Consider the following 13,677-nt stretch of genomic DNA (forward strand, 5'->3'; position numbering starts at 1 on the left):
TTTCTCTCGCTCTGCTCGAACATCGTCGATTAGTTTATCATCAATTTAAATTTATCTTTTGCTTAAAATACTTTTATAAATACTATATATATCTCTCTTCCCTTTCTTACACAGAAAAAAAAAATTTGCGCGCTTTAAAATTAATCTAATATTATATAAGTATTTATAAAAATATTTTAAGCAAAAGATAAATTTGAATTGATGATGAACTAATTGACGATATTCGAGCAGAGCGAGAGAAAGAGAACGGCAGAAAAGCCCTACCTTTCCTCGTCAATCAATTATTTTCGTTTATAAATTAGAAACAAATATTGAAGAGAAATAGTTATGAAATTTTTTTTAAAGTATAATATGATTAATTAACCGCGGCAGTAGAAATTATTCGCTCGACAAGTAATATTGTAGTTTAGTGGAGAGGGCATTTACGTTCCAATTATTCGATTTAAATTGGTACTCACCACCACTACCGAGTAGAGAATCTTCGCTTTTAAATCAGGAGCATTCTTGAGGGACTCTAGGGCGTCTAGGGCATCCAGGGTATGCAAGTTGGCTTGGGCGTAAAGAGCGACGTACCTCTCGGTGAGTTGTTCCACTGTGATACTTGCCGAGCTTAAATCGGAGCAATTTTCTTCCACACTGAGTGCCTCACAGGCGCTACCCGTTACAACCGGCTCCGGAGTCGGGCTGCAGCTCTCGTCTGTGTGATAACCGGCGCTACTAGACTCCTCCTCGTAGTCATCGCCGAGATTTTCGTCCAAATGGCAAGCCTGAATAGGAAAAAAAAAAAAAATTTTGTTGAATATTAATACCGGAATATTAATTTTTTTTGTCTTACGATTATCTCTGTTCATTATACATTTTAATTTTTGAGGAAAAAGCTAGTTTTTGATTTTTGTTGAGTTTAACTTTTTTTTTTTATTACATTACATTATATCGTATTACGAGAAACTAGAATATTATTAAACCAAAATAATTAGAAGTGAATATTGTGTACATATTATAGAGGAACTGTCTAAACAATCGCAGAATTCACTCTTTTCGATAGGAATTTGCAGTCGACTCTGAGCTTTCAATTAAATTGCACTCAATGGAAAGCAATTAACGCGTTTTGGTATGCCGTGGCCAGTTTTTTCAATTCGATTCTGTTATATAACAATTTAGGTACCGCTTTCGTTTCTTTTTACAATTCGCCATCGTCGTTTGCAAATGAGAGTAAATAAGATAATTATTCACGTATTTTTGTTTTCAATTTGATGGTAGTAATGCAATCGCAAAAGCACCGCCGTGCGCATTCATTATCGAGAATCCGTTTAAACGCCTGACGCCAACAGGATTCACCGCTACATTTCCACCCGAATTCTCGCTAAATTTCGTAAAAGACTGAACGTGTTGTGCGTTTGTTGAAGACATTTTAGACGCTCTCGTGTACCGAACGTTGTTTTTCACCGCGAATAAGCTGGATGTGATTATCTTTATCGTCAAAATGTCGTTTTTTCTTTCATTAAAAAAAGAAAAAGGAGTACACTACAAAGGTAACACGTAAACTAATTTCGCCGGTATCGGAAAGTATCGGAAAGTCTTAAAAACGACGAGCGAATTGAACAAAACTCCGCGCAATAACGGACGTGATCAGTCGGATACGTGCAATATTTATCATGTGTGCGTCGCCGTTCCCATCGGTTATAATTTATGACTTGACATTAGTGTACGCGATATTAATCATAACGCCCATATTAACGCTTTGCGTGTATTAATACTTGACGCACGCGTGCGAAAATATTTCTCTCGATGAATATTGTACATTGATTTTACGATAAATTCGATGGGATGTTATTCGAAATTCTATAATCACGTTCTCGATCATAAATAGTAAAAAAAGAAATATGTATATATATATAAATACTATAATAAATATATTATATGTAAGTTACGGTGGAATTTACAATAAATTGCATTGCTCAGATACGGTCGTTTTTCCACTCGATTAAAAAATATATGTTATTTGATTCACATTAATGGCAAGCTGTTTCGTGCGTATAACGTTTGTACCGTAACGTATTATTAACGAACTATATAGTAGGTATACGCGAGCGCATTTAATATGCAACATAATAATATTTTATTCTGACTCAAGTTTCAGAGCGATAATGTTCGTATCAAATACGCATTATGCGTGTGTTATATTTATTGATACGAATAATTTATAATTCATGATTCGCGTAAATTCTGCTCGCGCGCGTTTAAACGTAGATATTTTATATGCGCTACTATGTATTATATAATATACTTTTCAACTTGCAATTTGTATGAATCTTATTAATTCTGTTTAGTTTATTCATCGATCATATATCATTCGTATATTTAATTTATGCCTGATTAACTTCGGGAATTAATTATTGAATTACTGTGCGATTTACGTTCCTCTGTCATCTTAGCCTCGAGGATAGTTGTGTATAAGCAGGTACAGGAGTAAACTCGTGTAATTTAGGTGCGCTATAGGGTCCTTATGGGATTCCGCGATAGTTACATACGGTACCTTTGACATCGTCCACCACATCGTTTTGGACGCGCTAGCTGATAGAGTCGCAAACCACAATCCCGCGGGCACTGTAACACTTGTACGTACCGTTGTCACGTGTTTCGCGATCATTTTCTCGACAACACCTAGCCCTTCGCTATTTTTAGGTCTTAGGCATTTCCCTCCACACGAAAGAAAGAAAAAAAAAAAGTTTTTAATCTATTTAAAATTGTTCTCTCTCGACAAACATTGTTTTATTATCCAAGTTGAATTCTAAAATCGAGCGCAGTTTGAGTCATCTCACAGAAATGTGAAAAGAATATTTTCAAAGATTACATTTTACGTTTACAATGTAAGCGCCCACGTTTTTAATCTTACCTGCGGATTATCTTCGCTCATGAACTGCAAAGCGAGCGCGCAGCCTCTTGCAAATTGCAACAGCCTCGCGGCAAGGGCCGGATTTTTTGTATTCGTCGGTCCAGACGTCGATTTCCTCAAAGCCGTCCATTGCCTGAGCGCCTCCTTATCTTGCTCGACGCGATGCTTTAGCTCCGCTAGTAGATTCTCTAACCTACACAGCCCACCCGCTTTCTCCAAGGTGTTTAGTAAGCTTTGATTATCGATCAGTCGCTGCTGGATCTCGCTGTACTTCAGGGAAAGCTGCCGCTGATGCGAAGCCGCTTGTACACCTTGATCCGCTACAAAAGCGTAAGAAAAGATCAGAGCTTCTCCCTCCTTCCCTCTCTTTCTCTGTCTATCTCTCTCTCTCTTGTTGGTCGTTATTATTATTTTTTATTATTAGAGCGGAACCGATGATGGCGCGAAGCGATTATTACTGCATCCATCCGTCGCCTTTTTACAGTGCCTCGTGCTACGTAGATAGCCGGCCCGATATCCGGCATGAACAGTGAAATCGTAGATTATCTGACATCATAACTAAATATGCCATACTTTCCTTTATATGTATAATGAGGCGAAATTAAATTATGCGGCAAATCCGCACTCTCGCACACGAGGAACAAATTGTGACAGATTTACGCTCCAATAAGTTACAGTTCGGACGACACTTTTATGCCTATTATATCGTAATATACACAGATCACACTTTTTTTTTTTTTAATCTACATTTTATATCCGTAGCTGTAAAATTATTTCTGTTTTCGAGCACCAAACAATTAATTTTGACATCGTTTAGTTATTATTAAATCTACTTAATTAAATTTGTGAAAACGTTAGAAATTTCTAATAGGCATGAAACTGATTAAAGCCCAACTTTATATTTAATGTAATGAAAATAGTGTCAACGTGATAATTAAAAGATAACGATTAGAGAAGAAATTAATCGGGATTTAAAATTAAAATTTTACGAAACACACAAGTTGATTCTACATTAAAAAAGAAAAGTTGCTGACATCTTGAGCTTATTTTTACGAGACGACCCCGGGAAAGTAACATTTCTCTACACATTTATCAATATTAATGTGGCGTCGCTTTATCATTCTATATACACTTTTTTTTTTTCCATTCCGAACCACCTTTCTCTACGGAAACGTGCTATGTGATGACGCGTCTCGGATCGTGAGAAGCTATCTGCGAACGAGAGAACGGTGCAATTCCCTATGTAAATGGCTTAACACACGCGTCCGACATTAGTCCATTTGCATTTGTAAACGTAACACGGCGCTCGTGACTCCGTTAAAATCCAATGCTTCACGGTTCCATGAAGCTCCAGATATACAGGTAATGCGACGGAACAAATGGCCGCAACTTTATTCTGACGAAGTTAGCGATACGCGCTAAATCCCATCACGCGGTCGATGATATTTATATGCTTCAATTTCCGTAATTACCGTAATGCCAAGTTTTATTACGCAAAATCCAAACAAATTTCGCGGGGGAAAAAAATAATCCGCAAAATTATTGCCTCGCTAATCCAATATTTACGCTCATTGCCAGCGATGATTTTCAGCGCGATAACAAAAGTTGGCGAGCGTCACGTAATACCATATTTGAAGGAGTAAGGATCGGGAAGCACATACCTTTATTAGTTCCAGCGTGTTTGCCGAAATTCTCAATTTTGTGTAGCGCTAATTTGTATGCTTCCATTCGTGTCTCGAGTTCCTCTTTCAATGCCACCGGCAATGGCACTAAATTTGGCGTAACGGAATTCTCGGAGATATTCTGCGCGGAGGGCACAAGCCCGTGCTTGCCAAGTCCTTCTACGGCTCTCTCTAGGGCACGTCTTCTCGACAGCAATATGTTCTTCGTGTTGGGCGATAATCTGTTCAATGACACGAGAAGTTTACACCAGATTCGCGGTCGGAAATGATCCTGACTGGTCGATATCAGGTGCACTATCCTCCAGAGGACTTGCTCGATCCGTAGAATCTTCGTGTCGCTAACATTTAGTTCCATCAATCGGGAGTAGAGCGCCTCCAGCAAGGTGAGGCTGTGCGGTAGCGTTTCGATCAACAGGTCCACTGGTATATCCGGCAACGAAGCCTTTAAGGTATAATGTGGTAGCTTCATCAGGAAGCCGGCTGCTTCTCTATATTGTCTACCCTCGTACAATCTCAGCAGTCTAAAAGAAATGTTGTATAGTTATCACCCCGTCCTATTTGTTATAGCGGGTCGGTGGAATTTCGTTAATGCCGTAAAACAGTGTCAGGAAAATAAAATTAATTAAGCGTTAACTGTTAACTTAACGCAAACTAATTAATCTTAGTTACTCGTTAGGTATATGAAAGTAAAAATAACAATTTGTGACAACAGAGACTCGATAATCGGTGTAAAATATAATACTGTATGAAAATAATAAAAAAAAAGGACTTGCACTTAAGTGATGCTATTTTTATCGCGCTAAACTTTTAATTGTTATTTTAAGTCGTGTTAGATATATACATATAAAATTATATGCATATGTATGTAGATATTAATTATTATGTTAGACGATATACGGAGTCAGATAAATGTATATTTTTATCGCAAAAAAAAAAATTATGGCCATCGGACGTTTTGTAAAATCTTTTGTTTTGAAAGCACAATAAAAATTATTCATAATCGTACGGCATTAATGATGTGCTCAAATAGTAATTGTTAGATGTAATAAAGGGAGAATTTTGAGATTATTGTGATTTTGCGGAGATTTGCGGAAATATTGATATCGGCACGTACGCTAATAATTTACTGAACTTGTTTGGTTGTAGTTTGATTTATAATTGCTAACTGTTTATATAATACAATTTTAATCGGACATACATATATAAATTTCTCGCCCAATTGGTGTTCTATTTTGTGTCCGATGTTTTTATATGTTATAGATTATTATGAGATATAGCTGGCGGAACTAAATAAAATAAAATTTCATAATCCGATTATACAGTTAAATAAGTTAAAATATGAATAAATTTAGGAAATAAAAATACAAGCCGAAGTATTAAAGTATATTATTGTACTGTAACTGCACCGTTCGCTATTCGTAAATATTAATGCACGTTTAAAACCCTATAAAAGTCAAATTATTACAAAACATTTTAATACAGTCGATTAAATTCACATGAAATAAGCTTATAAATTTTATTGAATGAAAGAAGATTAAGGTTCTATACCTAATCGTGATAAATAAAAATTGTAATCCATATTTCGTATTAGATATTATTGCATGGTGCACGCGTGATTACGTATTAATGAGCTGTATTGGGGTTGCTTTTGCCGCTAATTACGTTGCTCCCTGGCCTTGCATAATCACAGCAATCAATTCTAATAGCGAATTACCGTTATTAAGAAGATGCGTCGCGTTTAATTAATTTCATCCCCGCTAATAAATAGTTTTGCTGACGATTTATTACTGTACGGAATTCACTGCGTAGAAAATGGTATTGAGCTCTGAATTAATCACGCGGCTCACGTCTCCGTTTCTGTTATTATGCGCGAATAATTCTCATCGTTACTTTTTTACCACGCGGTTCCCATGCGTGCCGTTCGATCGATCGTCTTCGCGTAATTGATTGTCACGGTGAATCCTCTCTCGATGCTCCATTAGTGCGCGACGCGCATAGCGAGATTAAATAAACCTATTACACGTCGCGGCTGTCTGTCTGACGGATATGCCGGTAATTATCTTTGATTCTTGATTCGGGAGAAGTACGTACAATGCGATTCGACGCTAGTCGCACGTAGACAGCGAAGTGTCACGATCTCACGTCGGCCGTATACGTTAATTAAAATGTAATTATAAAGCGTTATTACTGTCTCGTAAAATCCATTGTTATAGCAATTCTTTTCGTAAATGCAATGCATAAGAGGCACTGTGCTCTGGAACCGTATAGCATGCCTTATTTATTCTTAATTACTAAGTTCTCTATGTTTATTATGCAGGATGATATTTATAACGGGAAAGATATGCATACCGCTTTGAAAGACATATTTTTATTCGGGAGGGACGTCATTAATTAAAACTGACCTGATAGAAACGTGGAAAGATTCTTTAATTTATATTTCTCAAATCTGTTTTTTTATTTTTATTTTTATTTTTATTTTTTTATACGGACCCAATCTTGGAGATTTTTAATAGCATTTTTGCACTTATTTTATATTTTTTTTTCTTGCTAATAAATTGTGATCTAGTTTTTTTTTTGCATTCCCACGAATATTCGCTTTATCAGACAATAAAATACGATTACGTGCCTGGAAGGTTCGGAAATGCTGCTTTGAAATACCAAGATTCAATATATATATCCGCGCAGTTTAATAACTTTCGCGAAGTACAGTCTACGTACCTTCTCAATGCCATCCGTGGATTCGAGCCTTCATCCTCCAGGATGCCAATATGACCAACTTGAAACTGCGTTCCAGGACCCCATACCAGCCTTTGTATTGTATTTCTGGGTCGCTCCGGCCTGATTCTCTCGCAGGAATTGATGCCTGGGGGTGGTACACTTTGCCTGCTCATCTTCGCTACCTTATTTTTCTGACGCCTATTTCCCTTCGACGTCGAACACGTATTTATTTATTCCTCTCTCGGGGGTTAAAAACATAAATTGCTACTTTTTACGATACATTGGAAGATAAATGTATCGCGATAACGTTTTTATTTTCAATTTATTTATACCTCTAGCTCTTATATTTTCCGACAGTCGTGCAAATGAGATAATCCTCGCGACGATAGAAGATTATTTAAAAATCGTCCCTTTTTATACTCGTATCCATTAGAGCGACGAGTGTTGATTACTTTCGCCCGACCCCACGTTTTTCCTCGCTTTGACTTCGCTTTATCCTTGTCGGGGGGGTTAAGAGTCCCTTCCTCTCTCTTTTACGATTTTCCGCACGTCTAGTCCTCTGTGGAAACGTAAGCTAGCTCGAGGCGTCGTCTAATTTTCTAACCGCTGCGCTCTCCTCGGACTTCTTTTCGCGATTCTGTGCTTAGAGATAGCCGGCAGAGACATTTCACTTCCGATTCGTAGACGCTTTTTGTCCAATGGGTCTCTCAACCTTGTTTTCTTACTTGTTGAAACATGATTTCTACTCGACATCGACACGGTACTTCCGAGTCGATTTCATTATCGTCGCGCGATCACCGTCCTTAAGATTTACGCACGCTGCTCAGTGTCATTTGGAACGATCTATGTGCACGTCCCTCGATCCTCATTTTTGACTGTAAGGTCATTGGCTCGAGAGCCAATTAATTTTTCGGCTTTCTTTTTTTCCCCTCTAGCAAAATCCACTTTCCTCTCTCTTTCTTTCTCTTGCCTCTTCAACCGCCTCTTTCTTACGAATTTCCTTTCGTCTGGTCCTCAAGTACTTAATACGAACTGTGGCCTACTGCCTCGGGGCTAACCGGTCCACTTTTGCGCGAGTCAAGCTGAACCTGCGAACGGAATTATTCACTGTGAACCGTGAGCCGTGTCCTTATCCGATACGCTCGGATAAAATGTTTTCTTTAAGTATCCACCGTAACGCAATCTGCGTGAGACGCATCGAAGAATTTAAAACTCACAATTATCTGCGATTTTTTTATATTATATTAAGTAATATAAAAATAAATTTTAATCGAAACTAATTAAAATTAAGTAGTTGAATAAATAATGAGAACGGAATAATATTTTTTTTTTGTGCCAACAAAACTCAACGATATATTTTTATTTTTTAATAAAAGTATAATTCAAATATTTGAACTTATGAATATGAATTTTATATACATATTTCTAATTAATTAATACGTGGAAGGACGTTCAGATTTATTTAAAAGAAAATTTTGCAATAGAAAATCAACATTAAAGGCGGTTAAAAAAGAAAAAGAAAAAAAAACTCGGTATTATGCTCAAAGGAATGTGTTTTCGATTTGTCTAAAAGTGAATGCTATACCTCGTAAAAGAACGGCAGGGAAAGACACAAATAAATTCAAACAAAAGTTTATTATAAATAAAAAGAGGATCTAGCTTTGACAGGTTTCTTGTATACTTTGTACGCGTACGCGCGTCCCAATGGAATAAAATATTTGTCGGTAGTGATGCGACACCCTATAGCTACAGAAATGGAAGGTCCATGCATGATGTATTGGATCTCGGAACGGTATAATCTTGCTGGCAAGAAGCGAATGTATACTATATATATATATGTATATCTAGTAAATTTCAATACGCCTCTCTTTGAAATGTATATTTTTTATGACAAAATTTGTAAATGAGAAAATTTATGTAAAGTACTTCAGAAAGAATAAGAAGAAAAGGATATGTTGATACATAAAATTTATTATTTGCAACAAGAAATGTACTCGTAAATATTAATATCGATATTATTTTATAAAATATCTTTTTAAACAAACTGGATTAGGCAGGGACTTACGAAAGTATTGCGTCAGTCAGGAAACATCTTTTGATCCTTAATATCCACAGTTCGGACAGATTCCCTTGCGTAGGTCAATTTTTTCAAAACGCTATCTCGTCTTCGGAGCGATTTCTGATCGTACGATCCGGGTTTTTCACACCGAGCACAAGTTCACAGATTCGTTACGCGAGGTAAAACACCGAGTTCGCACTTACTTAGAGATTGACACTTTGCGGCAACAATGCGGTGTTTTTGCGAGGAAATTTCGGATGATACCACACGTCGGTCGCGAATGCGAGTAAAACGTCGTTCGTCTTCAAGGATATGTAAGGTTCCCGCTTTGGAGATTGGTGGTGGAAGAGAAGAGTGGAGGTTCTCTTTCTCGCGAGGACCGAATGACTCTTGCGAGATCATCGAGCACGTGGGATAAAAGGAAACGGGAAGCGTGGTGGAATGCGAGACGAAAAGAGAGAAAGAAAAGCGAGAGAGGCGACGAGCTGTGTCTGTGAATGAGCGCGTGAGAGAGAAAGCGATAGGAAGAGTGAAAAAAAAGCACGTAGAAAGGTAGAGATACGCTAAGCAGTGGATGAACAGACGGAGCCATCTGCTCCAACGGTGATATCTGTGAAGTCTCGAATACCGGAAGCGCGAATCTTCTCGGCTGATGCCGGCAAAAGAAGCGGAAGAGAAGGGAAAAGCTGCTGCGGGAGACAAATGGCTTTGAATACGAATCAGCATAAAACAGCTGCCGTCGATGACGCGAATGTTCCCCGGTACCTTTTTACGCGCGAAAACGTCACGTTTTTGTTCGACATAATAGAAATTATCATTTGCGCGCGTGCAGAGAGCTTTTTGATAACATCGTTAGTCCAATTCTTCGAGAGATAAATTTAAGTAACGTATTTTAACGAGCTCGCGTCTGGATGGGGCTTCTCTTAAAGAAAAGGAGAAAAGGATAGTCACGAGAGCGGTCGTTCGGGAAAGATATGATATGCTTGAAGAGGGGGAGGGGCAGGAAGGTGGAAGCAGAAAAAAAAAAGCGGAGAAAATGGAGGGAGGGACTGTCTACCGCTACCGAGACGGCGACCTACTGTCCTGCATACCGCTACTCGCAACCTGCGTCGCGAGAGGAGTCGGATGTGCAATGTACCCTGCGTAAAAAAAAAAGAAAGAAAAAAAAAGCACTATAAACTTCCTTTTAACATACGCTAGACAGACCGGCGATTATTTAGCCGCGGATTTCCTTTCAGTCGTCCGCGACCGATAGAGAGTTTACCGGAGAAAAACGATGTCGATTCTCGTGCCGCACGATCCGCGAACTTTTCCCGCTAAATCACATGTGTCGGCGAAACATAAACCGCGGATGCTTTCTAACGAGGATGTTCTACCGTCACGGCGTGTCGAACGAACCTGAGTTTCGACTTGTGAACTTACGTTTCCTGCAGGCATTATTCCCGGACAATACAAAAAAAAAAAAAAAAAAAAAAAAGAAAAAAGTTAACAAGCAATTTTCTCCACGTCAATTAACCTCAACCGCAATTCAACTGGTGTTCCTCTTTTCTTGATTTTCCAGTTTCCGAGAGAAACATGAAATCGATTGAAAATAAGATCAGAGTTAACGGATATCCATAAAACTGGTTTTATATCTTCTTTTGAGAAACAAAGTAAATTTACGAAAAAAAAAAAAAAATTGAAGTATGTCTTATTTCATTTATTCTTTTGTATTAGCTTTGTTCTGTTAATGTTGGAGTTTGCATTCACTCAGCGTTACTGCTAATTTACATTTAGGTATTTATTAATGTCGCACTCTCACTCTTGGCTTTTAGAAAAATTTTCATATACGAGTTAAATAATCCAAATTTACACATTAAAATACGAGCAAATGTAAACAATGGACATTTTGAACGAAAATATAGTATGAGTGCGCTCACTCTCCTTCTCCATAACCGAACACGTAATCACAATGCGCATACGAATTTACGAAACAATAAACACCTCGGATTATTCGATAAATGCAGAGAACTGTGTGAATTCAGTAATATCGCCAAACACCCTGCCCCACAGTTTCGCCCGCATTGTTTGATTTTCTGATAAAAAAAGAAATGTATCACGCAATATACGCCACCGTAACTTACATTGCATTTAAATTCACTATCACATTTATACATTTCCCTTTTTAATGCCGATCTACTGCGGCGTTGTCTGTATTTGCATCGCAAATATTTAGTAAAAAGAAAAAAAAAAAACATTTGTAAAAAAAAATAAAGTTCTATAAATCATCGCGGTTTGAAACATCAATTTGGAAAATGTATTCAGCCGTCGGGATTTACCGAAAATAGTTTGCAGAGTCATACATTTTTTCCAGCATATCAATACGAAAAATGTCAATTTTGGAAATTATATTCGTCAGATTTTTGCATTTTGCTGGAACTATCGAAAACAATTCGCGATCGTGAGAATTAGTTGTGTTATACAATTCCGAGAGTGTTTTCGTTCTTTATAAATGACTTTTTCAACGCCAATAGTCGATTTCGCAAAAAGGCACAATCAATTTTCGGCTATTCGTTCAACTGAAACCCACAAATGGAACTTGCCTGGCGCGGAAAAGTCAATTAGGAACGGATCGGTTTGCGTTACTCAATTTGTTGAAACCACCTGGTTATGTTACACGTATTGCTATTCTGTAAATTTGTACGCTTGAAATGTGATGCATCCTCGATTCCAACTTCTCTTGCGTTGCAACTTCTTTAATTTGAATTTTAATTTTAATCTAACTAGTTTTCCCCAGTTTTTCTCATTTGCGTATTTATTTCTTTTTTTTTTCTTTTTTGGCTCGTATCACGCCGAATTTTGAATTCTTCATGCAGATATCGCATCACATTATTATTTACATTTTACTTTTGAAAAAAATTTATTAGTGACGATAGTGTGCAATATTATTCGTATAGAAAAATAATTAAATAGCTGCCTATTTTTTAAACACAAAATTATGTTGCTGATTTTGCATTTTTAAATGAAATAAGACAACATAAAAAATATCTGTTTTATATTTATATTTACTTCATTATCATCATGAAAACTGATTCTTTTCTGAATGAATACCTACAAATGTAGCATTCTGGGTTTTACCGTTGAGCGTTTAAATCGTATATTTTGTGGGACTTTACTCGTATAAAGATTATCGCACAGTACTTTTGTTCTTGCGTAATTTCTCAGAATCATTCCATGCGGTTTCGGTGTAATCGAGACAACGGTAATAGTCATACCGTAGCTTCTACACTGTGCACGAATATGCGTAAATTAAATTACATAAGTGTGTGTAATACTAACCGCAGAAACATTTTCATTCGTTCCTATGAGCATACCGTGTTACGAAGCTTTATTTTTTTATGCGACTTTTTTATAATGCAAATTAATTTTGCAAGCTACATAGCTATAAACGTTGAAAATATATTTAATCTTCTTATTATTTTAAAATTCGGAACTAAATTCAGCTGTAAAATCGTAAAACTTTTTTTTTTTTTTTTTTAAGATTATTTTACAATTATTTTCTCATTATTACGATTGAGAGCATTGCTATCATTGCAACCATTAAAGCGTAACAAAATTTGATAGACGCGGGAAGCGATGTGCTATGTATCTATTCTACTGCAATTAATAGATTTTTCACGATGGAACTTTTAATCTAGGTTATTTCGCGATGATTTGAATGGAAGTTTTATTCGCTACCATGAAAAATTCAATCGCGATGTTTTCATCAAAATAAAAATCTCACACGGATAGGTGCGCGTTTCGACAAAATGCGTTCGCATATGCGATCAGCTCTCTGTTCACACGATTCTTCTTAGTTGATAGTAGTCGACGAGATAGATTATATTGTAGTTAATTGCATCAAGATAAGCTGGGATTAGTAGTACAAAATTTTTAATATGAGTATTTTTTTTTGTAGACTTGTGAAAAAAAAGAAACTTATTTAAGTTTAGTACAAAAACAATTTTTTTTAATTTCTTAATTAATTTTAATGATTCATTTATCGTACAAATACTAATTTATCAACAAGTTCAGTTTTTGTAGTATATTAAATGTTTTACGCAATTATATCGTTACATTTTGCATTGCACAAAATACTCGAAGGATATGTTATCTGTAATTTAAATTGCAGAGTACATTTCGAAAATAGTATCCGAACATATTGCAGCTATAAAATTATTAATTAAAAATTATTTTATGATATATGCAGTTCGGTAAAAAAAAAAAGTAATAAAATCTGAATTTACGCGTTAATTGAACGTAACGTTTTCGTGAATTGTTATCTAAAAGTAAAATCAATTTTT

At 36.5% G+C, this 13,677-nt stretch overlaps 1 protein-coding gene across 1 annotated transcript; it reads right to left on the minus strand.

The window, feature by feature from the left end:
* Positions 1–341: 341 nt before the first annotated feature.
* Positions 342–7,538, minus strand: LOC139105330 (uncharacterized). The gene is made up of 5 exons (XM_070661340.1): positions 7,297–7,538; positions 4,497–5,099; positions 2,868–3,302; positions 2,537–2,675; positions 342–878 (listed from the first exon to the last, which is right to left on the minus strand). Exons 1-5 carry the CDS (start codon positions 7,467–7,469, stop codon positions 423–425), a joined length of 1,806 nt encoding a protein of 601 aa, XP_070517441.1. The 5' UTR covers positions 7,470–7,538; the 3' UTR covers positions 342–422.
* Between the last annotated feature and the right edge of the window lie 6,139 nt (positions 7,539–13,677).

This window comes from Cardiocondyla obscurior, linkage group LG09 (assembly GCF_019399895.1).
Source record: "Cardiocondyla obscurior isolate alpha-2009 linkage group LG09, Cobs3.1, whole genome shotgun sequence".
In the NCBI taxonomy this organism is placed as follows: domain Eukaryota; kingdom Metazoa; phylum Arthropoda; class Insecta; order Hymenoptera; family Formicidae; genus Cardiocondyla; species Cardiocondyla obscurior.